The sequence below is a fragment of the Tribolium madens genome, unplaced genomic scaffold (genome assembly GCF_015345945.1).
Source record: "Tribolium madens isolate multiple individuals breed KSU strain unplaced genomic scaffold, Tmad_KSU_1.1 Scaffold_1;HRSCAF=32;Tcas5.2_LG8, whole genome shotgun sequence".
NCBI lineage: Eukaryota > Metazoa > Arthropoda > Insecta > Coleoptera > Tenebrionidae > Tribolium > Tribolium madens.
Window position 1 is genome coordinate 5,826,775 of NW_025400984.1, and position 24,309 is coordinate 5,851,083.

At 33.2% G+C, this 24,309-nt stretch overlaps 3 protein-coding genes and 1 non-coding gene across 4 annotated transcripts in view; 3 read left to right on the top strand and 1 right to left on the bottom strand.

The window, feature by feature from the left end:
* The window catches only part of LOC123004322 (synaptotagmin-15-like), a 46,442-nt gene that overhangs the window by 6,393 nt on the left and 15,740 nt on the right, over positions 1-24,309 (top strand). The window contains exons 2-8 of the mRNA XM_044397521.1: positions 9,919-10,156; positions 13,406-13,571; positions 13,623-13,759; positions 13,831-14,041; positions 16,135-16,228; positions 16,292-16,453; positions 16,508-16,615. Coding sequence (XP_044253456.1) covers positions 9,958-10,156; positions 13,406-13,571; positions 13,623-13,759; positions 13,831-14,041; positions 16,135-16,228; positions 16,292-16,453; positions 16,508-16,615 — 1,077 coding nt within the window. The 5' untranslated portion in view covers positions 9,919-9,957. The remainder of the gene's footprint in view (positions 1-9,918; positions 10,157-13,405; positions 13,572-13,622; positions 13,760-13,830; positions 14,042-16,134; positions 16,229-16,291; positions 16,454-16,507; positions 16,616-24,309) is intronic.
* Positions 1,078-6,661, top strand: LOC123004318 (titin-like). Its single transcript, XM_044397515.1, has 2 exons — positions 1,078-1,223; positions 1,737-6,661. Exon 2 carries the CDS (start codon positions 1,844-1,846, stop codon positions 6,605-6,607), a length of 4,764 nt encoding a protein of 1,587 aa, XP_044253450.1. The 5' UTR covers positions 1,078-1,223; positions 1,737-1,843; the 3' UTR covers positions 6,608-6,661.
* Trnag-ucc lies at positions 7,438-7,509 on the bottom strand. Its single transcript has one exon. It is a non-coding gene; the product is annotated as a tRNA-Gly (tRNA).
* On the top strand, positions 19,635-22,522 carry LOC123004319 (aldehyde dehydrogenase, dimeric NADP-preferring-like). Its single transcript, XM_044397517.1, has 2 exons — positions 19,635-20,136; positions 20,187-22,522. Exons 1-2 carry the CDS (start codon positions 19,656-19,658, stop codon positions 21,296-21,298), a joined length of 1,593 nt encoding a protein of 530 aa, XP_044253452.1. The 5' UTR covers positions 19,635-19,655; the 3' UTR covers positions 21,299-22,522.

Genomic DNA, 24,309 nt, shown 5'->3' on the forward strand with positions numbered 1-24,309 from the left:
AAACCTCTTAGTTTCGGAGATTCCCTATTCGGACATGTAAAATGCAGATTACAACATTCAACTTTGGATTTTCTTATGGGTGCCATAATGGAGTTTTACATTTTTGTAAAGTTTTTTTTTCCTGATTACAACGATGTGTCACACGATATAATCAAATCTTACATGCTGATCAAAATCAGGAAAAAATCGTTTTTACGAAGAGGCTTTATAAAGAACGCCAACAGTTTTGTTTAACAAACTAAATTTTGGCAACTCATTTAAGTATGCAACTTCAAAATATGTATTTCCTTCATTAAAGAAAAAATATATTTTTGAAGTGTATCAAAACAACGATTCTGGAGGGAAAAACAAGAGTAGGTACTTATCTCCAGAGGTTTTAGATTTTATAAAAAATGTTAATTTATTGTGAAAGCAAGGGGAAAAACAAACTCAGAATCTTAGTTTGTCATTGTGTAAAAAATTAAGACAAAAGCTTCGTTTGACTTTTATTGAAATTAACTAAAGTCAGAAATTAAAAGCTGGATACAAATTCAAGTTTAACGAATGAACGACTTATTTTGAAACCATCCTCCTGGATAATCGCCCACTAATCCAGAAAAACGTTGCGTTTGTCACATTTCGTCGCATCCAAACAATCTAAATGTCAAAGGACCAGTCAAGTCCCCAGAATAAAATATTTTTCGATCAAAATCACGTTGCTCTCAGGTGTTTTCATTCGTCTTTATTGCATTGTTCCCTTGTTCGAGAGCACCCAGTCCTGCATCACCACTTTTTATTTAACAGGAAACAATCCATAATCTAATGTAGCGTGACTGAATAGAAAGCAAAAGTAGCACCCAATTGCTACGTTGTCAACGACTCCAACAAAATACATTTCTAATACGACAATGATAGTTCTTAATGAAAAAAAGCGACGAGATTGTGTTCATTAGGCCCATCTCCTGCTGATCGGGACGAATCATTAGTGATAAATTATTATTACAGAGTCACTTTCACCTCACTGAGCTACCGTTCCACATAAACTAAACTCGCTTAAAGGCTTTTTGTCGACTTTACATTTCCTCCAAGTAGACCGTGAACCTACATAAACCACTACTTTAGAATAAACTTCTCATTCTCACCATAGCTAGCCGCAGCGGCCGGTTTATTATGTGACACGACGTGAAAGTGATAGTTTGCAACGTTTTGGAAGTGCTCCGAAGATTGATGCAATCAGTAGTGAGGTGGGTGGTCGATGAAACATCAGGAAATTATTCGGATAAAAAATACGCAATTTGTCTTCCGGTGAACCGAGCATCTTCATTTTTGTTTCAAACCAATTTATGGAAATTATTACAAAATTCTAAACTAATTGTAATTATTCTTATTCGTTTATTGCAAATTTTGCGGTCAATTGCAGTGGTTATTAATGATTTCGTTTAACTGGGTTATTTTTAGTAATGGGCTGCTGCACAAGAGCGCGTTATGCGTTAAATTGTTTTACCGCAACTTAATTAAAAACACGATATACTGACCGGTCAAAACTCATTCCTGTGACTAATTAAATCATTTAAAAAGCACTTAAACATTCAAGTCACTTCGAATCGAATCAATTACGAAACTAAAAAGCATATTATATTACCAACTTCTCGCATGAATAATAAATTATACAAATTGACCGTAAAATTTTCTCAAATCACCATCCGAATAATTTCCTTCGAAAACTTTCGCCTCAAACTACAACCGAATCGTTCCAGATCCGCCATTAGGGTGCCCGCCGCCATGCTGGATTCCTAGGGTGCGAATACAGTGAACTTGTGTCCCGGTTAATAATGAACTTGAAATTAACGTGACGCTTTCTAAAATGAAGTTAATTACCGTGATAATAATCGGTGTGTTTACTGTAACATCAGCCATCCGAGTTCCGCCATCGTGGCCTAAGAAACAAAATCTACAGCACGTGCATAAATTCAGGACGACAGTTCGACCGAGTGTTGGAAGTGAAATTGGTTATCGAACAAGACCACATGTTATTCAAATACAACATAATAAAATCAACAGTAGGCAGAAATATCAACCTCGGATACAACGACATCCTAACCTCAAAAGGAGCGGACCGAAGACAGAATTCAAGGCCAGCGCCACGACCAATGACTGGACACCAGTTTTCCCAGCTTATATGTTTCAACAAGATTTGAAAAACTTCAAAGAACCTTTTATACGAAAAAATGAATATAAGAAAAAATCACCACTTTATAAGAATTATCGAGACGATAAAACACATGAACCTAGTTATGACACAGAGACAGTAAAAGAGCGACATATACACAAGGAAACACCAAAAAATGAATATGAAGCGGTACCAGACGTACCAACACGACCGATTTATCCAGGAGAAGGGCAATGGGCCAAAAAAGGGATAAAACACCGACCGTTTATCAGCAATCACAAATTCAAAAAACTTGAAGATGACTCTGAAGATGTCAGACCAGACGGTTATGAAATTTTCGAGCAAAATAAGAAACTATTTGATAGGCAAAAAGAACAATTTAGGGACAATATTGACCAATTCCCACAGAAACACAAATTGGGGGAATACAGGCGACCAAAGCAGGAAGTTGAGGAAGAAGAAGAAGAAGAAGATACGGAAGGTGATGATGAAGAAGAACAAGAGCAAGGATTTGTTCCAATAAAACTTTATACACAAGTAAGACGAAGTGAATCCGAAGAACATCTTCCAAGACTTGTCGAAGATCCTAGGTTGCGAGAAGTCATTAAAGATTCAAAAATTCAGACTGTTTATACTGAAGAAGGGTATGAAGATATTGCTTATGATCACGCCGGTCATGAGAAAACGGCTGAGCAAGATGAAGGTTTTGCCGAGTTTGATAAAGAAATAGAAAAAGAAAAACAACGCCGGAAGAAAAAAGAAGAAGAGGAGAAATCCGAAGATGACAGTCAAACTGCAGGTTCGCAACATAAAACTGTCAATAAACCTATCAAAATAAAGAAAGATAACTTTTTGAAGACTGAAGAAATCCAAACGGCGTCGCTGAAAGACCAAGATGGAGACAAGACCGAATTGGAAATTTTGAGTGAGATTAAAGTTTTGGCAAGTCCTGAAAATGGAACCACAACTCATAAATATGTTAAAATTGTGCCCAAGATGTACAAATATGATAAAATTAATGATACGACACAAATTCCTGAAATGATGTCTATGGAAAGTGTGATGAGGAAACATTTCCGAAGAAGATTCAAACGCTACGCTAATGAATATCCAAAAATTGAGATCGACACCGACTTTATCGATAAAATCAAACACGATATACCAAAATCCCCAAAAATTAAGGAAAAACCGAAATACCCTTATTATAACGATAAAAGAATAAACCCCTACTCTCCACTGCGTTACGCTGAAGATCTTGATAACATACCGAAGAAAACTGAAGACGATTTTGCATTTTACAACCAAGCTGATAAGATTGAATGTGAGGAAGTCCAAAGTAATGTAGATCCAATTCCTGCTAGGGTAAAAAATGTCAGCGATGATCCTGAAAATGCTGAAGAAGCATCAGACGTGCAAGCCTTGCCTCAAACACCACGACTGAGAAATCTCGGGGATAAAATCGACTGTTTCAAAGTGAAATATTTCGGTGAAAATCCTCTAGATAGTCCGTTTTTTAAAGAAAAAGATATTGGACCTGTAATTCCACTTTTTAACGTGTTCAGCAAAGCGACAAGTATTGATGTGAAACCCAACGAAATTCCGTTTGAAGAAAAAAGGAGCTATTCGTCAAAAATTTCAGTTCGCAAAGAATTGAAGCAAAAAGATGACAATCATTTAGGAGTTAATATTCTGAGTGATGTCATCGGACAGTTTCAAAAGCCGAAGGTGGAAGTAACAACAGAAGTTCAAAAAGTTCTGAAATTGGAAATTGTGACCCCGAAACCCGACATTGTGGAAAACCAGACTGAAGCAGCAACAATTTCGATTATTACAACTCCTAAATATACAATCGATTTGAAACCGAAACATATTTATCATCAAATCGAACTGTTAGACCATTTGCCTTATCAGGAAAAAATGGATACGGATGTTACTTCAACAGTATTTCCACCAAATCATCGTCAGAGTAAAAGTATAGAGGAAGTGACCGGAATTACGGACACAACTATTAACACTAGTGAAGAAACAGCTCCAGAGAGTCAAGCCTTGAGGAATAGGAGAAGGCGTTTAAAAGCGAAACCACCATCTCTACAAAGACGCAAAAGGCCTTATCACCACATTTTCGATATCAATAAATACATTCCGACTCATTCCTACAATTATTTAAATCGCATTATCCGGACTAGTACTTCAGTACCAAAACAGAACGTCAAAAGTGAAGTACATTACAAACATGAGATAAAACCAGATGAACAACTTAATGTCTTTGCCGACGTTATCAATAATATCAAAAATTCGAGTAAAGACCCGCAACAAATTGCTGCATCTTCGTCAAGTCGAATTGGAGTCAAATTAAATGTTGTTGAGAATTATCAAAAAGTTCCTCTCCCTGAGAACGATGATTTAGACAATGTTGACGATAAAAACGGTTTTTATTTAAGTTCAACCACTGTGGCACCAAGAGGGAAGATTAGATATTCGTCGTATAAACATAAAGATGAACTGACAAATAGAGAAAGGGGACAATATGAGAACCTTGAACTTTTGAAAGTGAATAGAAAATTGACAACGTCGACAACATCAGAACCATATTCTGGAAATACAAGAATTGCGACTGAAGAGGAAGAAGAGGAGGAAGAACTGGAAGATACGACTGAAAAAGTTGTAGGTTTGATGCCTCCAGATCCTAGTCGCTACAAAACGATTTTCACTCCTAGAATAGTTGAAGAAATCAAAATGAATAATTTTTATGTCGTTGGAATGAAACCACCATCTTTCAAACAAAAAGTTTACTTATATTCTGATTTCAAAACGCGCCGTTCTCATAGTAAAAGAAAGCACAGTTATCTGCGAAGGGGTAAAAGGAGTGCGCAAAGACCTTCATATTCGGAAGTTGTAAGAAACCGAAATAAACCGATTGATCTTGAGGACGATACGGAAGTCAAAGTTGAAGAAGACGACGATTATGTCCCTCATCGTCCCAAAAATTATCACTACGATGAAAAAACCGGACGCATTGTGTACGATAAAGTCGAAACAGAAGCACCAGAAGAAGAATACATTGAAGTTACAGAAGCACCGCTTCCGAAACCTACAAGACGGAATTCAATCACCACACCAAAATTTGAAGAATACACAGGCCCTTCGTATGTCGATTTCGTGAAAAAGCTAAAAAGTGATCCAAAATATCAGGAAATTACTGATCCTCCAACCACGGAAAAAGAAGCAGAAGATGTAACAACAACGACCACAACAAGGAAACCGATTTCGACAGACCCACCCGAATTTTTAAGTATTTTAGCCAAAGTTAGGACCGATTCCACTTATAAAACTATCGAAGATGAAAAAAAGGTGAAGGCAAAGACTATGACTACGACCGAAACACCGGAAGAGGAAGAACAAGAAAGTCAAGTAGAAAACGTTCAGAATTCACCTGGGGGTCAACTTGGTGGTTCCAATTTCCAGATTTTTGACATAACTGAGTATTTGCCTAAAGTTAAAACGTACAGTCCTCGGACTTCAATTGATTATTCTAAATACAAGACAATTGAACGGTCTAATCCATCAACTCGACATAATATGAGCAGTAGGTATAATTCTGACCAACTCCTGGAAAATGTTAAACATACTAGTGAAGTACCGATAATGGAAGACAGAAATTCAGACGAAGGGACTGAAATCAATCCTGTGATGAGTGAGAGTAAGCACGAAGATGTTGAGCCAAGTACAACAACAACAGAAGTACCTTCAAGTACCACCACTACTAGAAGAGTCCGAACACGGACTAAAACTCGAGGAAGCAGAAGACCTACTCAGAGGGCTACAACTCAAGCTACTGTCCGTAGTACTGCGAGAAGTACCGTAACAGAATCACCTCAAGTACAACACGACAAACCACGAAGGACTTTTCCGAGAAGACAACGGACAAGAATAAGGGTCACTAAACCAACAACAGAACTACCGGAAACGGAAACACAAGAAACAGTGAATGTTAAAGTCGTCCGCAGAAGACACCAATCCGAACCAATCGATCGAATCGACTCGTCTCGTGTAGTCGGTTACGAAAAAAAATCAAACCAGACAAAAGAACCCAGAAAAATTGACAGTGTTGAAGTAGTTCAAAAATACGATGAAACAAAGAAACACGGTGGTAACTATAGAAAAGAAACCGAAGAAAGTGAATCGAAAAAAACACATAATGTTAGAAGACTGACTGATATTGTTCAAAAACCTGCAGCCTTTTACACTGATCCCAAACTACCAAAAAAAGTCAATCAGTTGATGGAGGTTAAAATTGATGACACTGAAATTGTGGAAGAGGGTGAAGAAAATAAAAATGAAGACGACGTGGCTGTAGATTATGACTACGAAGGGTCTGAAGAGAAAACAACAACGACAAAAAAGCCGTTTTTTGTAAAAGATCCAAGTAAAAGATTGTATTATTATGCTCCTATTTAATTTAATGAAAATCAAAACTGTTGTAGATAGTTAATAAATATTGTTGTTATTTAATCCGTGTTTATTTCCCCGTATTCTTGCACTAAAATACAAAAGAGAATTTCTCTGGATGTTTCTCTGAAAAAATAATATCACAAACAACACAAAGGTTGTTTGTAATAAATTTTGAATAAATGAGATTTTACATGAATGATAAAAAATAAAAGTCACCATTTAATAATAGTATATTATTCAACGAGCATATAATGATGGCTATTCACGAAGGTGATGTCTAAAAAACGAATCGTAGACGTAGCTATTATATGCGAGTAGAATACGACGTTTTATCTACGATCTTTTTGAATAAAACACCTTCCATTTACAAAATTTATATTCGTTATAATGACAGATCTGTTACTTATGATGACGGATGTAACACTGACAACCAACAACAATATTGACGAAACTGTGACTTATGATAGGTGCAAATTATGAGTACCATAATGTATTTATAGTTACGTAAATAATAAACGTATTATTGAATGATCGTAGATAAAAAATATAATCTCATAAAATATAGTCTCATAAATCCAGTAATCTGGTTTATTGTCTCCGGAACCTGGAATTTATTTCAGGGGTTAAAAACACTGTTGCATTTGAGCAACAAAACAACAACTATTTTATTTGTAGTAAGTACAATTAAATACAAATAAAATAAAATATAAAAAAAACCTTGTATTACAATATTTTTTTTTTACTTTTTCAGTTACTTAAGGTAGGTTAAAATACTTAACCACATTAATGGAGAAATCAAAATCAATAATCATAAACGAGAATTGAAAAAAAAAGTATGCGATGGCCGGGAATCGAACCCGGATCAACTGCTTGGAAGGCAACTATGCTGACCATTACACCACCATCGCATGTTGGCAATTCTGCGATTTCTAAGGCATTCCTGGTTTAATTTACACAAAAATAATGTTAATGAAATGTCTATACTTAAAAAAAATAATTTAAACACTGTTTCAGACTTTCTTTTAAATATCAATAATATGATAGACGAAATTTAAATAAAATGTCACTGGAAAAATACAAAATGATTCAAAAAAAATGCAAAATGTACTTACTTACGTATTATTGTAGAATGCAGTTTTATAACATAAGTACGTTAAAAAAACAACTTAGCAAATTAATTGTAGATACATAAAACTAAAGTAAGTTTATTGGTTCATTTATTTGATTAGTAAATTTTGTAAATTACTTTATTTTGATGCTTTTAAATAATAGACAAAAGATGAAAATTTTGGCATTTACTGAAGAACTTATTAAACATAAATGGTATTTGTGAAGAATATTCTGCAAAATGATGGCCAATTAAAGAAGAAGAAAGTCAAACGATCGCGTGTCGAATTAAAATTCCTAAAAATCTCTACACACATAAATCAATGAAATCTGAGAATAAGTATAAGTATATTATTAACGGTAAGTTTCAAAGTGGCGCAAATTCCTAATCAGAAAATTAATCACAAATCCTCGCTTTCCCAAACTTTAACGCTTGCTGAAAATTCTTAAATTAATTGTGGGAAAGAAAAAGTGGGTAAAGTAAAAATTTAAACCGTTATGCGGTTACTTCATGTCACTTTTGGTAATCACGATGCTCTCATCCGAATTTAGCGAATTTCCTCTCCATAAAGTTTGAACCAGGTTTCCTCTTTTTGACAGGTGAGGTATATGAAGACTGATTAGGCTTTAGATAAAATAAAATATCCGTCTAATTTAATCAAAACGTGGAGAGAGAAACTGCTTTTATCCAAGTTCAATGCCGTCTATTGATTGATGAAAGTACATAATCACACATTACACAAAACCGCACTCATTTCTCTCTGAGAAAATTGCACAAAACGTGCTAGAACTTATCGTTTTACCTTTTACCACAGACGAATTATTCACATGCAAAACGTTTCTTGCACGTGCCAAGATGATAAACGGAATATTATAGATAAAGTTTGACAGAATTCCTCCATTTATTCAAGTTTTTTGGGCATTAGCACTAAAAAGACCTTTTTGAGTAAACTTGAGAAAAGTTGAGAAGTCAAGCAAGTTCAATACCTACGTGATTTTAAAGAAATTAAAACTGTTGCCTTTTTGAGGCACCGACGAAAATTTACACGTCACTCCAATCAATACCCCAGCAAAAGTGCAAAAGTTTAATTTTTCACGACTTTGTTTGCAGCGAGGAGAGAAAGGTTTAAATTTAAACTCGAAGATTGAATTATTTTTAATAAAAACAGCGTTGAGAAAGTATTGGTCACTTTTTGCGATCGCATTCTAATTGAAAATTATTATGACTTGTGTGCAGTTATGTTACGTAATTTATTACAGAATTTGCCGACAACCACACCTTAAGAGCGTCGTACTGTTTAATAATATAGAGTAAAAAAGAGGAGAAATGGATGAAACGAAGCGTGATCTTGAAATTTTCAACAAAATATTTGTTTCAATTTTTTGAAACCAATTTAAATTTAGTGGTACCCAGAATCACCACTTTCTATACAGCACAAAAAATAAAATTACTGTGAATGTGATTTCAAAGGAAAAAATATTGGATATTTCTACCCAAATCTGAGATTTCTATAACTTGTTACAAAAACTCGGGATCAATTAAAACTATTAAAAGTGATTAATTTATTTTAATAAATAAGCCTGTCAGAAACAAGAAAACTCACTGCTTTCCAAACTGATAAATGCACTGATTTCTTTGTTTACTTTTCAAGTATTAAGAATTTCTCGCTAATTTAACTTATTCAATGTTTTATAAAGTTTGACTCAATTATTCATTAATCACTTAATTGACTTGAAATTAATTCTTGTCGAAAGACGAAAGCTCAAACTTTTCGATAACTTTTTGTTAAATCCAGTAATCAAGAAAGGGTTTGCGTGAATATTAGTTACTTGAATCAACAAATACAAATTTAATACTTGGATAATTACCACCAGAAGCTAATTACGCACAATATGTCCCAGTTTCATAATAATTATTTTAATAGTTATAAATTATGCAACCGGTTACTCGAAAGTAATGTTGGTTGTGCATATAATCACAACGAGAAGTAGTTTCTCTTGTAAATAATAATACTTTCAAGTTTCAAGCCAGTTAATTTCATATTTTTTCACCACTTTAGAGACCGTTATGACATTTTATGTATTTAGTTATGCTTTTATGTAAATAATAAAGTTGACAAAAAAGTTTTAAAAAATTACTTAGGTTAAAACAAAGCCTTTATAGGAGAGAAATATCCTCATTTTTAGATCAAATCCTGTTCCTGTTCCAGAATAAATATGTGAATCCCCGACCGCCCCAACGCACTATAATGGAAAATCAATTGTGGAAACGTAAACTGCTGAGCACTTGGCGCAAGGATCAACAATGGTACGCTGACAAATTGGCAATCCTGCGGAGCGTGCGGTCGTCGGAGACCCCACCGGGAGACATCCAATCGTCACCAACAGGAGAGACCTTCAAGGAGTACGTGGTGTCGGAACAAACTCCCGGCGAATTGCAACGACACGGTAAATATTTATGGTGGATGCGCCGGGGAAAATACGCGATAACGACTCGAATTTATGCGAAAGGAGCTTTTCGAAGTCCCGGGACGGCCCGGTTTGACAAGGGACGTTGTAATTAATTCCCCGGAATTGACGGAAGCTTGTAATTATTCAAGGACTGGTAGCCACGAAAAATGGGGCAACTTAGTTATAATCTGGGTTAATTACCTGTCGGATTTGATGTTAACAAACCACGAGGAAATACAGCAAACACAACAAACTATACAGACAGTAACAGTAATATATCGTACCAATTGAACACACTTTGTGTCACACAAGTGACAATTTTAGGTACTACCGACGCCAAAAAAATGTAAACACCAATTTTTCTGTTTTTTTAAACTGTCTTTTTATGTCATTGTTTCATAGGCGTGCAATATTTATTAAATAAGAGGAGATCAACTGTTCTACCTTAGTAATTAAACAAATCTGCAATATTTTCTATGACAATTTCACACACATTGTGACACGTACGCCTAATTTAAAATTGAAAATAAATTTTACCAATCTAGTCGTCAAATTAACATGCTTCAAAACCCATGAAACGCTACTGACTTGGTGACGTTTCTCTATGTAATCATAACCAGAAAGACTTGATTACACAAGTTTAATAAACCTTTAAAAAAAATGAATACTACTTGATCTACAGGGTGCGTCAGAAAAATGGTAAGATACTAGGAATATGGAAAAAATGTTAAAAAAATTCTATCTATAAAAATTTCGAAGTTATGAGAGTACTTTGACTCTATTTATTTCTGTTGGAAAAATAATTTTCCAAGTGTTTTTGCTATAATAGACTATTAGCAGAGGAAAGAAGGAAGCTGTAATGTTATTTGTGGGTTTTATTGGCAAAATTTTTGAACCTTTACTAAATAATTATAAAAAACACATACCAGGTGAATAAAAAGTATGGAACCAAACGTTTTTCGTTTAAACTATTTATTTTTTGGAAAAACTAATTGATGAATGATAAAGTGCTATAAAAATGTGATGTTTTATCAAGAATAAAATTTTTCGAAATTTTCTTTTGTTTTTGAGTTCTACAAAAAAAAAAAAATTTTCAAATGGCAACCCACTATAAAACCATTTTTCTCGTAAAAGTAATTAAGGATTACAACTATCTACTTTATGGTTAATTTAAAAAAAAATTTTTTTTACATAAATTGCAATTTTGACAAAAAAAATCGCATAATTCAAAAACAAAATAAAGTTTCGTACTCAAAATACTATCACATTTTTTATATTTCTTTTATTTATATAACGCTTGGTCCCATACTTTATATTCACCCTGTATAAGATCATCAGTATCATTAGATAGACATAAAAAAATGTCAAATGTCAAAAAATAAATGGCAAAATTTTTTGACAGATAAAATTTTTTATCATTTTTTTCCACGTTCCTGGTATCTTATTTACTTGAAATTTTTCTCTAGAGTGCGAGTTCTGACACAACCTGTATATAATTATATACTTTGACTATTTATTTCTGTTGGAAAAATAATTTTTCAAGTTTTTTTGTTTTTTTTTAGAAGAGAAAACAAAAAAGCTGTATCCTAAATTGTAACTCTGTTTAACGTTATTTGTGGCTTTTATTGGCAAAAATTTTGTACCTTTACTAAATAATTATGAAAAAATATATAAAAGATGATCAGTAACATTAAATAGACATAAAAAAATGTCAAATGTCAAAAAGTAAAAGTCAGCATTTTTTCTATATGTTTTATCCGCAAACGTCAGAAATATGACGCGTTTATTACTAATTGACACAAGTAAAAGTTTTACCTTTCAGAGTAGGGGTAAAAACATTGTTTTTTCGCCTAAGCGCTTTTCACTTTTACTTTGACATTTACCATTGTTGTCTCTTTCTTGTTTGTGGCTTTTATTGGCAAAATTTTTGTACCTTTACTAATTGATTATAAAAAAATCTATACAAGATCATCAGTATCATTAAATAGAGAGAGAAAACAAACGTCAAATGTCAGAAAATAAATATCATTTTTTTACAGATAGAATTTTTTAAACATTTTTCCCATATTCCTGGCATCTTATCTTACTTGAAATTTTTCTCTGGGGTGCAAGTTCTGACACATCCTTTATGTTGGTGGTTGGTGTTTCCATTTTTTTGACACCGATAGTACAAAAAATTAAATTTGTTTCGATCACTTATAGTCAGTTGCTCCACAAAGTTCAAACATGTGTCTGATGTGTTGTTTTGACGTGTATAAAATTTTAATTATTTTTTTAACAAAATAAAGCAGCGTCAAACCAGTGCTGTAATTAAAAATCACAACTCACTACAATTTTCCATTTCCTATAATTTAAATTGAAATGTCTAATAAACAAAAACTCGTAAAAGACTAGGAGTAACAAATAATAATAACAAAATACAATTTTAACAAAGTAATAAGTAAATTTCATATAACTTGTCAATAATTTTGTTAGTTTTATAAAGAAAACGTTTCCTTTTTGTGGAGATTTTCATTTTCTAATTGAAGGTTTTACTGATTCATTAGCAATCAAATCAGATTTTTTTGCAATTTATCTCGAGGCTTTTAATTCCATTTAGTCACGAGAGCGTATTATGGTCCAACATATCGCATAAATCCTGAAAAATGAAACGCAATCATGGTCGTTGCGTTCGCAATTCAAAGAAATTGGGACAAACAATTTGTGTCCCTTAATTATAACCATCCCACGTCGCAAGAGTGGGCAGATAAGTTTTATTACCATGTTGCTGTAGAATTCTCTCGGAATAAAAGCGAGTTTTCTGCACAGATTATTTATCAACTGGTAGCATGAAAACAATTCTGAGGCTATTTTTACAGGTAAAAGCCACGTGAGACTGTTAGAAAACAATCCAATTTACAAGCGAAATAAAAAGCCAAGGTTAAATTGTGGACTACTCGAGTTTCGACACTAAGGCAGAATTAAATTTTAATTAGGGGATAGTGTGAGGATTAATTGCGGTGAAAATTATTGTATCGGGTGCAGGAACAGAGCAATTTTGTTCTTGTTGGAAGAGAAAGTGGGCGTTTTATTAAGTCCTTTGCAGTACATGCAAATTATCCAAGTGATTGAAACAAATAAATACAATACATTATTCTAATTTGTAATTGAAGGTCTTTCTATTACTATTTCTATTTCTATTACCTTGGCATGATATTTTTGAATCAATTTTTAAATTTGAAATATTTTTATATTCTTTTTTTGCAGAAATCCTGTACTCCTCGGTAGCTGTCGGCATTGTCCTGATTGTATTTATTTCGGTGGGTATTTTATTTTTCCTTCGTCGTCGCAAAACTAAAAACGCTGACGAGGAACACGCCGCTTCCAGTATCCTTGTTTATCCATCTCAGCAAGGAACAGCGCCTCAGTTTTTGTAAGAAATTGATGTTTCCTTGCGTTTGTGTTATAATAAATTTTCACATAGGACGAAAGAGATCCATTTCAGTCTTCCACCTTTAAGGAGCACCTCACTGGGCGACCTTACTGAACCGGATGATTCCGATGTAGACACCGAAAGTTTACTGCTTCCCACGGTTTCGAATCAAAGATCGAATTCTTTCAGTAAGCCTTGCTGAAAATTACGCTTGCCTGCGCCCGAAACAGTTCTTTCATAAACATATTTTCTTTCTTAGGTTGTTACGGCTTGGGGGTGATAGAGCCGGCTCTGTATAAGAGTACGCTAGATTTAGACGAGATTCAGTGGCCTGAAGGACATATTGGGAGGATTTGGTTTTCGCTGAGGTATGAACCGTCAACGGAAAAGTTATTGGTCTCCTTGCTCAAGGCGAAGAATTTACCGTCGAGGACGGTTGGCACGGTCAATAGCTGCGATCCCTTTGTGCGGTAAGTACATGATAATTAAAATGAAAAATATTTTCCAAGATATTTTACGGATTATTTCAGCAAAATACAGAATAAATTAAAGCTGAGTGTAAAATTGTTACCGAATTTAATCATTTTTTGTTTGAATTTTGTAAATGATTATAATAATTGTTCCTATGAAATGATTATTTATCCCAAAAGAAAGGTTAAAAATTTTAGGAGCTTGAAGACTTCATTTCATCAATAAGTTAAATCATTCAGTAACTTACCATCCATAATTCCAAGATGCGATTTTATATTGATTACAAAAGAAGACAGACTTTAAATTTTTTAAAGACTAAAAAGCATTATGTAGTATTTCTTTTTTCACTTTATTAAAAATTTTATTTTTTTCCCACTATTGCCGTTTTCCTTTCTGCTATTCAATAAAGTAATAGTATTCCAAAAGAAGAAAAGTGTATCATTTCTCTCACAGGTGGAGACTGTCCGAGACTTGTCGAGAGCACTAACCATCAAGGGAGGAAAAGACACTTTCCTTCAGTCTAATACATATAATTTTTCCTACGACCAATCCAGCAAGAAAAACACCAAAACTAATAATTTCTCTTAGTATTCCAGTATCGCCATTAAATCTAACAGCATGTTTTCCCGTTTCTATAAAAGAGGTTTTTTTTTTTGAAATTTTGATATATGATAGTAAAAATTTTACCTTCCAAGGAAGTACCTCCCTCGGAAGTAATTAGCCACTTTCCTTTCTGAAATTAAAGTATAAAAACTTACTTATTTCTGTTAGGATCGTAGAAAAAGTTTTTTTTATTTTCTTCAGGGCCACCCTAACCACAGGACTAAAGATATAGCCCCGGGACGCCAGATTAGGGCGGCAATTTTGCTTGCATTGAAATCGGTAACGTCGTCATACTCTTTCTAAAAATTTATTACACAAGAAGTAAAACGGCTAGAAATTTTTTTCTGCACAAACTTTAAGGCTATAACATTTTTGTGTATGTTGCGTTTGTAAAGATAAAAAATTATGAAGTTTGTTAAAGTTATTCAATATTCAATACCTTAAATTTTTTTAATAAAACACCTCATTTTTTTGATTTTGTTATTCAATATTCAATACCTTAAAAAATTTTAATGGAACACCTTATTTATTGATTTTACTTCTAAGAGATTTAAGACATTTAAAAGTATATTTTTCAATAGACAATTTAACAATCTATTAGTGTAAAAACAAAAAGTAGAGTATTCTATATAAAATATTTAAATCTTTACAAAATTATACATTAAAAACTGTTATACCCTTGAAGCTTGTACTTTTTTCTTTCCAGTAGCTGTTTTAGTTTTTGTGTAATAAATTAAAAAAAAAAACAACTTAAATAAATGCCAAAAATATTACATTGGTGTTTTTTCACTGGTTTTTATTTGTACCGAACTCAAAACAAAGAGCTACTTTAATTAAACTTTAAAAGTTTATGAGTTTTTATGAAATGTGTTCGTTATCACAATTATATCATAATAAGTATACCTAAATTTCTATATAAATAAATTAAACCTTCCGGTTTTCAAAACAACAGTAATACTTATGTGATTTACAAAGTTTATAAATTAATAGATTTAGAAGCATTTCAAATGTATTGTTGAAACAATTTTCATATGAACAAGGTTTTGTAAATATTGTATTGTTTTTGGGGATATGCGCTGTTGTTGCCTTAATAAAACATTATAAGAAACTTACAATACAATTTGCTCACAAAATATGTAAATCAAAGAGAAAAGCTAAATGTAATAATTACTTTAGACGACTTCGACTGAACAATTAACTTTTGGAGTTGTCTTAATATCATTTGACTCCTCGAATAAAAGGGTTTTAATATGAAAGCTAAATTTTGTAGAGTAGAGAAAATCGTTATGAAAGCGTTATCAAAACGTACGTGGAATAATAGACACAAATTTATCTCCGTTATGAATTGACCTTAAAGACTGTTATTTCTCTCAAGAAAATTCAAGTCTTGTATAAATTAACAGTGCTTTAAGTTTGCATAATTGAGAGGTTTTCCAACTATTACTTGTTCCATATTTACAAAATGACCTATGACATTTGCCTCTTATAGTTTGCACTTAATGCCCGACGAAAGACGTTACTTACAATCCAAACAAAAGAAGAAGACATGCAATCCCTACTTTGACGAAACCTTGGTCTTCCAAGTAAGTACAACGTCACGTATTTATCGCTCCCGAAACTCAAACAACTTTGCATACAAATATCAGGTCTCACAGAAAGATATGTCGGATCACACCCTAAAACTGACAGTAATCGACGGCAGTAGGACTAAACGAAGATCCGAAATCGGACACGTGACGTTTCCACTCAAGGATTTGGAAATTGGTGACGGGACCGAACAGCAGCTTTTCAAATTGGACTTGGAAAAGGTGTGTAGAAGATGAAACGGTGGTGGTTTTTAAGGGTCGGGTTTTTACTTACAGGAGCCGCAAGAGATCAAGTCGAATTTGGGAGAATTGCTTGTGTCGCTGCTCTACAACGAAAATTTGAGTCGGCTTACAGCGACTGTGATAGAGGCCAGGGGGTTGAAGGTAAGGAGTAAATATTTCATTTACTTTGATTTTTAATGTACGTCAGGGCAACTCAATGGAGCTTTCTGCAAGTCATTCTCTTTTCAAAAAATGCTTTTACGCCTTTTTTACGGTGAATATTTGATTGGAAATTGATTGAAAAGGTCAGATGTCGAAAATGTTTCATTAGGCTGCGAGTTCATTTCCTGTCAGACAGACACTTGTTTTGAAATGGAAGTCGGGCCCAAAGGGGGTTAAAAGTGATTTGCAGATTCAGCAAAGGTGAAAGTATGATAAATAAAGAAAAAACTTTATTTTTATACAACTGTTTTTCTTAGAAATAGGCAAATTTTTAAGTCACTAAAGGTGTTTTAAAGCGGCTCGTTTGTGACAAAGAATCTCAAGAAATCACGACATCATTTTCCCATAAATTAAGCATGCAATAAACAATTTATTGCGACTGTTAAGTATGTAAATCACCGAATCGATCTACTTTTATAACGTTCATATTTCCTTTTAATGGCTAGAGTTTTAAAAATTCAAGATTAAATATTTTGATTAAAAAAACAACCAAAATCGTAAAATTAATTTCATTTAATTATACATACAATAAAGTCGCGTGTGTACACTCTATTGTGAAATGCATTGTACTTGACCATAAATAATTCGCAACTGTAATAAATTCATACCATTCGTGATCTACTCTACAATCAAGAGTCGACACGTCTTCTTTAATTATTATCAAGTCTCACTTATTAATGATTCAAACCCTTTTATCTACGAATGGCTGGTAAATTCCCATCACGTCTACGATTAAAAAATTTATGTTTGTGGCCCAGAAAATTTATTAAGATCTTGCAAAAAGAACGGAAATTTAAATTTATCGTCTTACAAGTGAATGAATATTTCCAAATGTGATTATGACTGAGTTGAAACATGACTAACTAATTTAGCATCGATTTTCTGGATTTGCGCAATGAATAAATTGGAAGAGTGCTATTTTCGTGTTCTGCTGTGTATAATATTGAATTATTTTTCTTTGTATACCAACGTCTGGAATTCTATGAGTCGCTATGACGAGAAAACGCACGTAAATTCGATCCCGCATTGAATAACACGAGTTTATAACCTTTCCTCCAAGAAACACTAAGTGAAATGACACCATCTAAAGAACTAGAGATCGTGAATGACGTTGAAAGGTGTTTAGATGTGTCAAGTATCCTTTTACAGGTTTTATGTGAAATGTAATATTGTCTAATAACACAAAATTGACTGAAAGCCAAAATTGCTTTGATGTTTCCGATTTATATTCAAATTGGGTACTGGTGAATATTGCAAATTTGGGAAGCAGTTGTAAAATTTTAAAACAAAAATATACTATGTTAATTTCAAGTAGGTAGAGCAAATAATCTTATTATTCAACACATTTCGTTCACGTAATACTCTTCATCTTCCTTTCACTCGGAATTTATTTCCGCAAGTATAGTTGGTTTCAGCACACTAAAAGAATACTACTTTATAGAAATGAATAAAAAGTATAAAAACCAAGCGATTTTTTAATTTACTTTCTGAAAATAATAATAATTAATAAAATAACACTTTAATAAGTGCTATAAAACTTGTGATCTGATTTGAGTATGAAATTTTGTTTTATGTTGGAGTTATACGATTTCTTTTGTCAAAATGGCAACTTATCTAAAAAAACTTTTTGATAAAAATTGAACAAAATGTATACCTACAGTTATGATCCTTAGATCATAGCCTTTTTTATGTATAATATTTTTTACGATACTGCAACGATCACTTTCAAGTTAAGCAAAAATTCATGAAAACAAAAATTTAACTAGCGTTTATACGAGTCCAGTAGTCAGTTTATCGGCTGGTAGATAGGCTACTACCGGACCAGGCCGGTAAATTTTATCCACCAGACTCGTTTTTAACTATATAAACGCCAGTTAGCAATACAGTGTCCTAAAAATAATATTTGTATTTTACTATTAAAATTGTGGTGCAATCAATACTGAACTAATATCGAACATTTTTCCTCCGAATAAAATACTACTATACAATGGGCTGCATTTTCTCACATTGTAAGAAGACTGTTTTGCATTATTTATCGACTTAAATAAATTTATGCAATTCGCAGAATAAAAAATAGTTGCAACAAGGACAAAATTATTATATTTCAATTACCATCAAATCAAGGAGTTGTTTCGAAATTTTAAGAGGTTTAATTTGATAAGCAACGTAATTTAGAAACCTCGGAAAACTCAATAATTGACCCGGCAATTAATTATAAAAAAAATAGGATCGTGTGTAAAAATTCATTCATCACCAAGTTCAACAACTAGAAAGGTCAAAATCCTTCATTTTTTTCTCAACTGATAATTATGTATTATGTACAAATAAAGAATGTGTTCAAACACACACACGAGTCTAATGACCGCAGATAAAATTGCTCAATGTGAATGAAGAATTTTTTTCTTATGTAATTCCAATGACGTCAAACTGGACGGATTTCAATAATTCAGTTTTTAATCGCACATCTATTATAACGCAATCGATCAGTTTAAAGTTTAATAAATTTTTAACACGGTTGTTATTGCTGACAAAGAAGAATCCCCTTATTTGCATACCGGTGTTTTATTTCTCTCACCTTGAACTTGAATCCTGCCCGAATAATTCAATTGTGCTCACTTTCATTATTCACATCCTCGGAGAAGCTGTGACGTAACAAGTTTTGTATGCGGAATTGAGAGAAAATTGTTTCCTAACTGTTTTGATTAAAAGGTGTGTGTATTACATAAAATTCACCTTCTAATCATTTTATACTGTAATAACCGGTCATTTTCCTTGGTACGTTTCCATCTCGAACCTGATGGCACAATTTAAAAATGAAACAGAAATATCATCAATTATTCGTAAGCGTTTAATAACGTTGCAATTACGAAACAAGGAAATCCGAAAGGGTCTTGTCCATGCGCGTTGAAATTTTAAAATACCTGTCTTAGCACTAAGGAAACCAGAACACATTCAGTGATCGTGGTAACCAGTTCGCGAAATGACCCGTGTGGAAAGTGAACTTATCTTACCAGCGAAACAGCCACTCAATGGATATTACAATCCGGTGGTGGTCGATATCGAAGAAGACACCAAACAAAACGAAAAACCATTCGAGGAAGTTTTCAATACGGCGAAAACGGCTTTCAGTTGTGGCAAATCCAAACCGATCAATTTCCGCAAACAACAGCTGAAAGCTTTGGAAAAGTTCCTTGAAGAGTGTGAAGACGAAATCTGCGATGCGGTTTATAAAGACTTGCGGAAGCACCGACAGGAAGTCTTCATGGGAGAGATAGACTTGGTCAAGCATGACCTCAGACACACACTTTTTGAGTTGTCCGAATGGGCCAAACCTGTGGCCCCAGAACGGAGTCTTTTGAACCTCCTCGACGGAGTCTACATCTATCATGATCCCTACGGAGTGGTCCTTATTTTGAGTGCGTGGAACTACCCCTTCATGCTCCTTTTAGGACCCTTGATAGGTTCGTACCATCCCACAGACTTAAACTTTTCTTATCAAAAAACGTGTTAGGTGCTATCGCTGGCGGCAACTGCGCCATCCTCAAACCCTCTGAATTAGCCCCCGAATCGGCAAAAGTCATCGCAAAATTCCTCCCCAGGTACTTAGACAAGGATTGCTATCAAGTGGTGTTGGGCGGTATTGAGACAACAACAGAAATCCTCAAATACAAATTTGACTATATTTTTTTCACGGGGTCTACAAACGTCGGCAAAATCATCCATCAAGCAGCTGCCAAACACCTAACCCCCACCACACTTGAACTGGGGGGCAAAAGCCCGGTTTATTTGGACGAATCTGTGGATATTTTGACAGCTACACGGCGGATTATTTGGGGGAAAACCATGAATGCGGGTCAAACCTGTATTTCGCCCGATTATCTTCTCTGTTCTAAAGAAGTTGAGGATAAGTTTCTCACAGCCGCTCGAACAATTCTTGATGAGTTTTATGGTGATGATGTTAAAGTTAGTCCACATTTGAGCAAAATCCTCCTCGATCGTCACTATAACCGTCTTATAAATTTTATTAAAAGTTCGAATGTGGTAATTGGGGGGACTGGAGATCCCCGAACTAGGATTATCGCTCCAACGGTCCTCACTGATGTTAAACCTGACGATCCAGTAATGCAGGAAGAAATTTTCGGTCCCATTCTCCCCATCATCACTGTAAATTCTCCTTTGGAGGCTATCAATTTTATCAACAAGCGCGACAAACCTTTGGCCCTTTATGTTTTCACAAATCGCAAAGATGTTAAGGAGTTATTCTTGAATAACACTTCAAGTGGGGCCCTTACAATCAATGACACAATAATGCACATTTGCACTGAAAATTTGCCATTTGGAGGGGTGGGGTGTAGTGGGATGGGAGCCTACCATGGAAAATTTGGATTTGACACTTTCACGCATAAGAAGAGTGTTTTGATGAGAAGTTTAGGAAAAGTAGCCGAGTTGACACAATTTGCGAGATATCCGCCTTATTCCAAGTCAAAGTCTGAGTTTCTCTCAACGGCTACGAAAAAACGAAGAGGGATTAGTTTCAGTTGGCTTAAAACAGCATTTATTTTTGGATTGGGGATGACTTTCGCGTATGGTTTACATTATTTTTGTAGCGATGATGATGACTAATTTATGGAGGAAGCCTTTTTAGGAATTGTCTGTGATACTGTAGTATAGAGAGTAATGAAATTAACTCATTTATTTTTGGAAAATTTACACCACAAGTTCCTTTATAGATTGGTCTACGAGTTAACTAAATTAATAATGCTATCTGTGAGAAAGAATAAATTAAAGTATAGATTTTGTAACGATTTATTGATCGTTGGAATATTTTTACAATATTGCAGATGCCGCTTCGTAAAATATGTATGTTTTAAAAATGTGTTGTGAAAATAATGTAGCCTTGGTGAATAATTGATTTAAAATGTTTGAAGTAGTTTGAAGCACTATCAATTAAAAAAAAGTAATTGTTTTGGTAACATGACATTTTGATACTGTAAAATCAAGGCTAAAATTTCTTATAAGCATTTATCTAAAGTGAATGCTCTATATTTTTCAGAATAGAATCAGCACAAGGTAATCAATTAGAAATTTCTCAATTTAGGTACAAAATAAATAGTGAAAAAGGAGCCATAAATTCCTTTTACAAAAATAGGAAAATTGTTAAAAAAATAGAAACGTAAAAACATCGCTATTTTTTATACAATAATTTACAAAAATATTATCGAGTTTTAAGTAACATAAAACCGTCTAACTACTAGTAAAAAAAGCGAATTTTAACTTTAAACAAAGGTACCTTGAAAAACGGAGTAGATCTGACAAAAAAATGATGTGTGCTTAACAAGCCCATATAGTTTTGCTTTTTTAAAAATACCTTTGAAAACAAAGTCAAAATGCTCAATAAACAAAGTGTTCTGAAGGAGCCTTATATGTTTAATTTTTTATTAAAATTTTGTTCAATTTGTGGTTTGGTTGATTTCTAGAATCATTAAATTTGAACTCTTGTGCTGAACAAACCTATCTACAAAAGTTTGTATAGCATGCCTTCTACCTTATAGAAACAGGGCAAAATCATCAAAAAAACGTATTCTAAGGGGACCTTATAAATTTTGCTCTTTTTGAGTTACCTTGAAAATCAGGTTGTTTTCCTTAAAAAAGTGAAGTGTACTCAAGGGGCTCATATAGTAGTCATCTAACATCAAACCCTAGATTTTTTCCCCTATTCCTGAACAACCAAAAATCTTCAAAGTTTAAAGTTTTTAAAAAATAAAAAACAAACTATTTCAAAATTAATATAATACAGGGTGCGCCAGAACTCGCACCCCAAAGAAAAATTTCAAGTAAGATAAGATACCAGGAACATGTTAAAAAAATGTTGATGTTTGACATTTTTTTATGTTTATTAAATGATACTAATGATTTTGTAGGTACAAAAATTTTGCCAATAAAAGTCAAAAATAACATTGAACAGCGTTACAATTTAGGATACAGCTTTCTTGTTTCCTCGTTTAATAGCCTGTAGCAAAAAAAACTTGGAAAATTATTTTTCCAACAGAAATAAATAGAGCTAAAGTGCAAAATTTAAACTCTCATAACTTCGAAATTTTTATAGATCGATTTTTTTTAACATTTTTTTCATGTTCATGGTATCTTACCTTACATGGTATTTTTCTCTAGGGCGCGAGTTCTGGCGCACCTGTACTATACAGGGTTATTCACGGGAGGGTTATTTCTGATTTTTTTTTTGCCGCAACCAACAATACCAATCTCACTAACTGCTAAATTAAATATGTTATTTCTTTAAAATTACAAATCAAAGTAAGTTGGATAGATTTGCCACAAATGTTAGATTGACAGATAACCTATATTTAATCAAAATTTAACAAGTAAATTAACAAGTTAAGTTAATGTAAAAGGTGTTTGAAGTGTCTACCATCGACTTCTAAAAATGCGCCTAGTGGCTGGTAAACGATAACAAAACATGTCGCATCGTTTGAGAGATGATTTTTTTGATTTAATGTCACAGAGACAAGACTAATAACAGCTATCGTGGATTTAGTTATAATTATTTTCAAAATTTGAAATCAAAAAATTGTTGCAATATGTATAATGGGTTGCGGCAAAAACAAATTCAAAAATAACCCTCTCGTGACTAACCCTGCATTGTATTATATTAGTATTAAACAAGCTGGATAATAAAAAACGCTTTAAGCCATAGCTTCATTATTTTTAAAGATATGACAATACTTCTTAAACAAAAGCCCAGTTTACTGTCATCTATTTACATACAGAGACATTTTTTAACTCCTAACATAGCCCTATGTTCAGTTTAAAAAAACCGATCAATCCATTGCTCTCATTCAATGATTGATAGTCTCAGTAGCGTGTCTACAATTTAAGAGCAACGAAATAAACAATTGCTTTATTTAAATGAAGGTGATGACAAGTAAAACAGAAAAATCACATACAGATAATTCTATCATATCTCTACCACAAATCTTTATCTTTAACGGTACAAGTAAAATGTTTTTGTCATTAAAGCAGCTTTAACTGTCTGTAGGGCTGAAATCGTTGAAGATAGACGTATGGTGTCGCGGACTTTTTTGAAGAAAATTTAATTCTCTACAACTTTGTCCTTACCACTTTTTTTATATTTTTAATCGTATGTGCAACATTTTCAATAAAAGTTAAATATACATATGAAGCAAAGCAAAAATTTCTGTTCTGATTATTATTTCAAACTATGTTTTTTTTTAAACTCAGCCTGTACATTTTTATTATAATTAATTAAATGCTTTGTAAAGTCAATATTTTGTTACAACTATTAACTATTTATAATTTTGGAAATACACAACTAGTCTAATTATTCAAAAAATTAGATTTTTAGTACTGTCGATTATACAGTTTCCGAAGTATAGAATTTTATGAAATGAAACAAAAATTACAATATTTTAGTTACAATTTTGCATATAAAAACTAGCTAAATATGCACCCACACCGATTGTTATCCATAATAAAATAAATAATTGTTTTGTTAAACACACACGCAGCTCATGGTGGCCGATTTATTTTTTCACAAATATTTCCGTGTTACCAAATATCACGTACTGTATAAATTAAACAAACCCCAGCTTGCCACT

Bases quoted from the DNA above. Each gene is read 5' to 3' on its own strand.
- LOC123004319 (XM_044397517.1), top strand. From the start codon at position 19,656: ATGACCCGTGTGGAAAGTGAACTTATCTTACCAGCGAAACAGCCACTC. The intron at 20,137-20,186 runs GTTCGTACCATC...AAAACGTGTTAG, and splicing joins CCTTTTAGGACCCTTGATAG to GTGCTATCGCTGGCGGCAAC.
- LOC123004318 (XM_044397515.1), top strand. From the start codon at position 1,844: ATGAAGTTAATTACCGTGATAATAATCGGTGTGTTTACTGTAACATCA.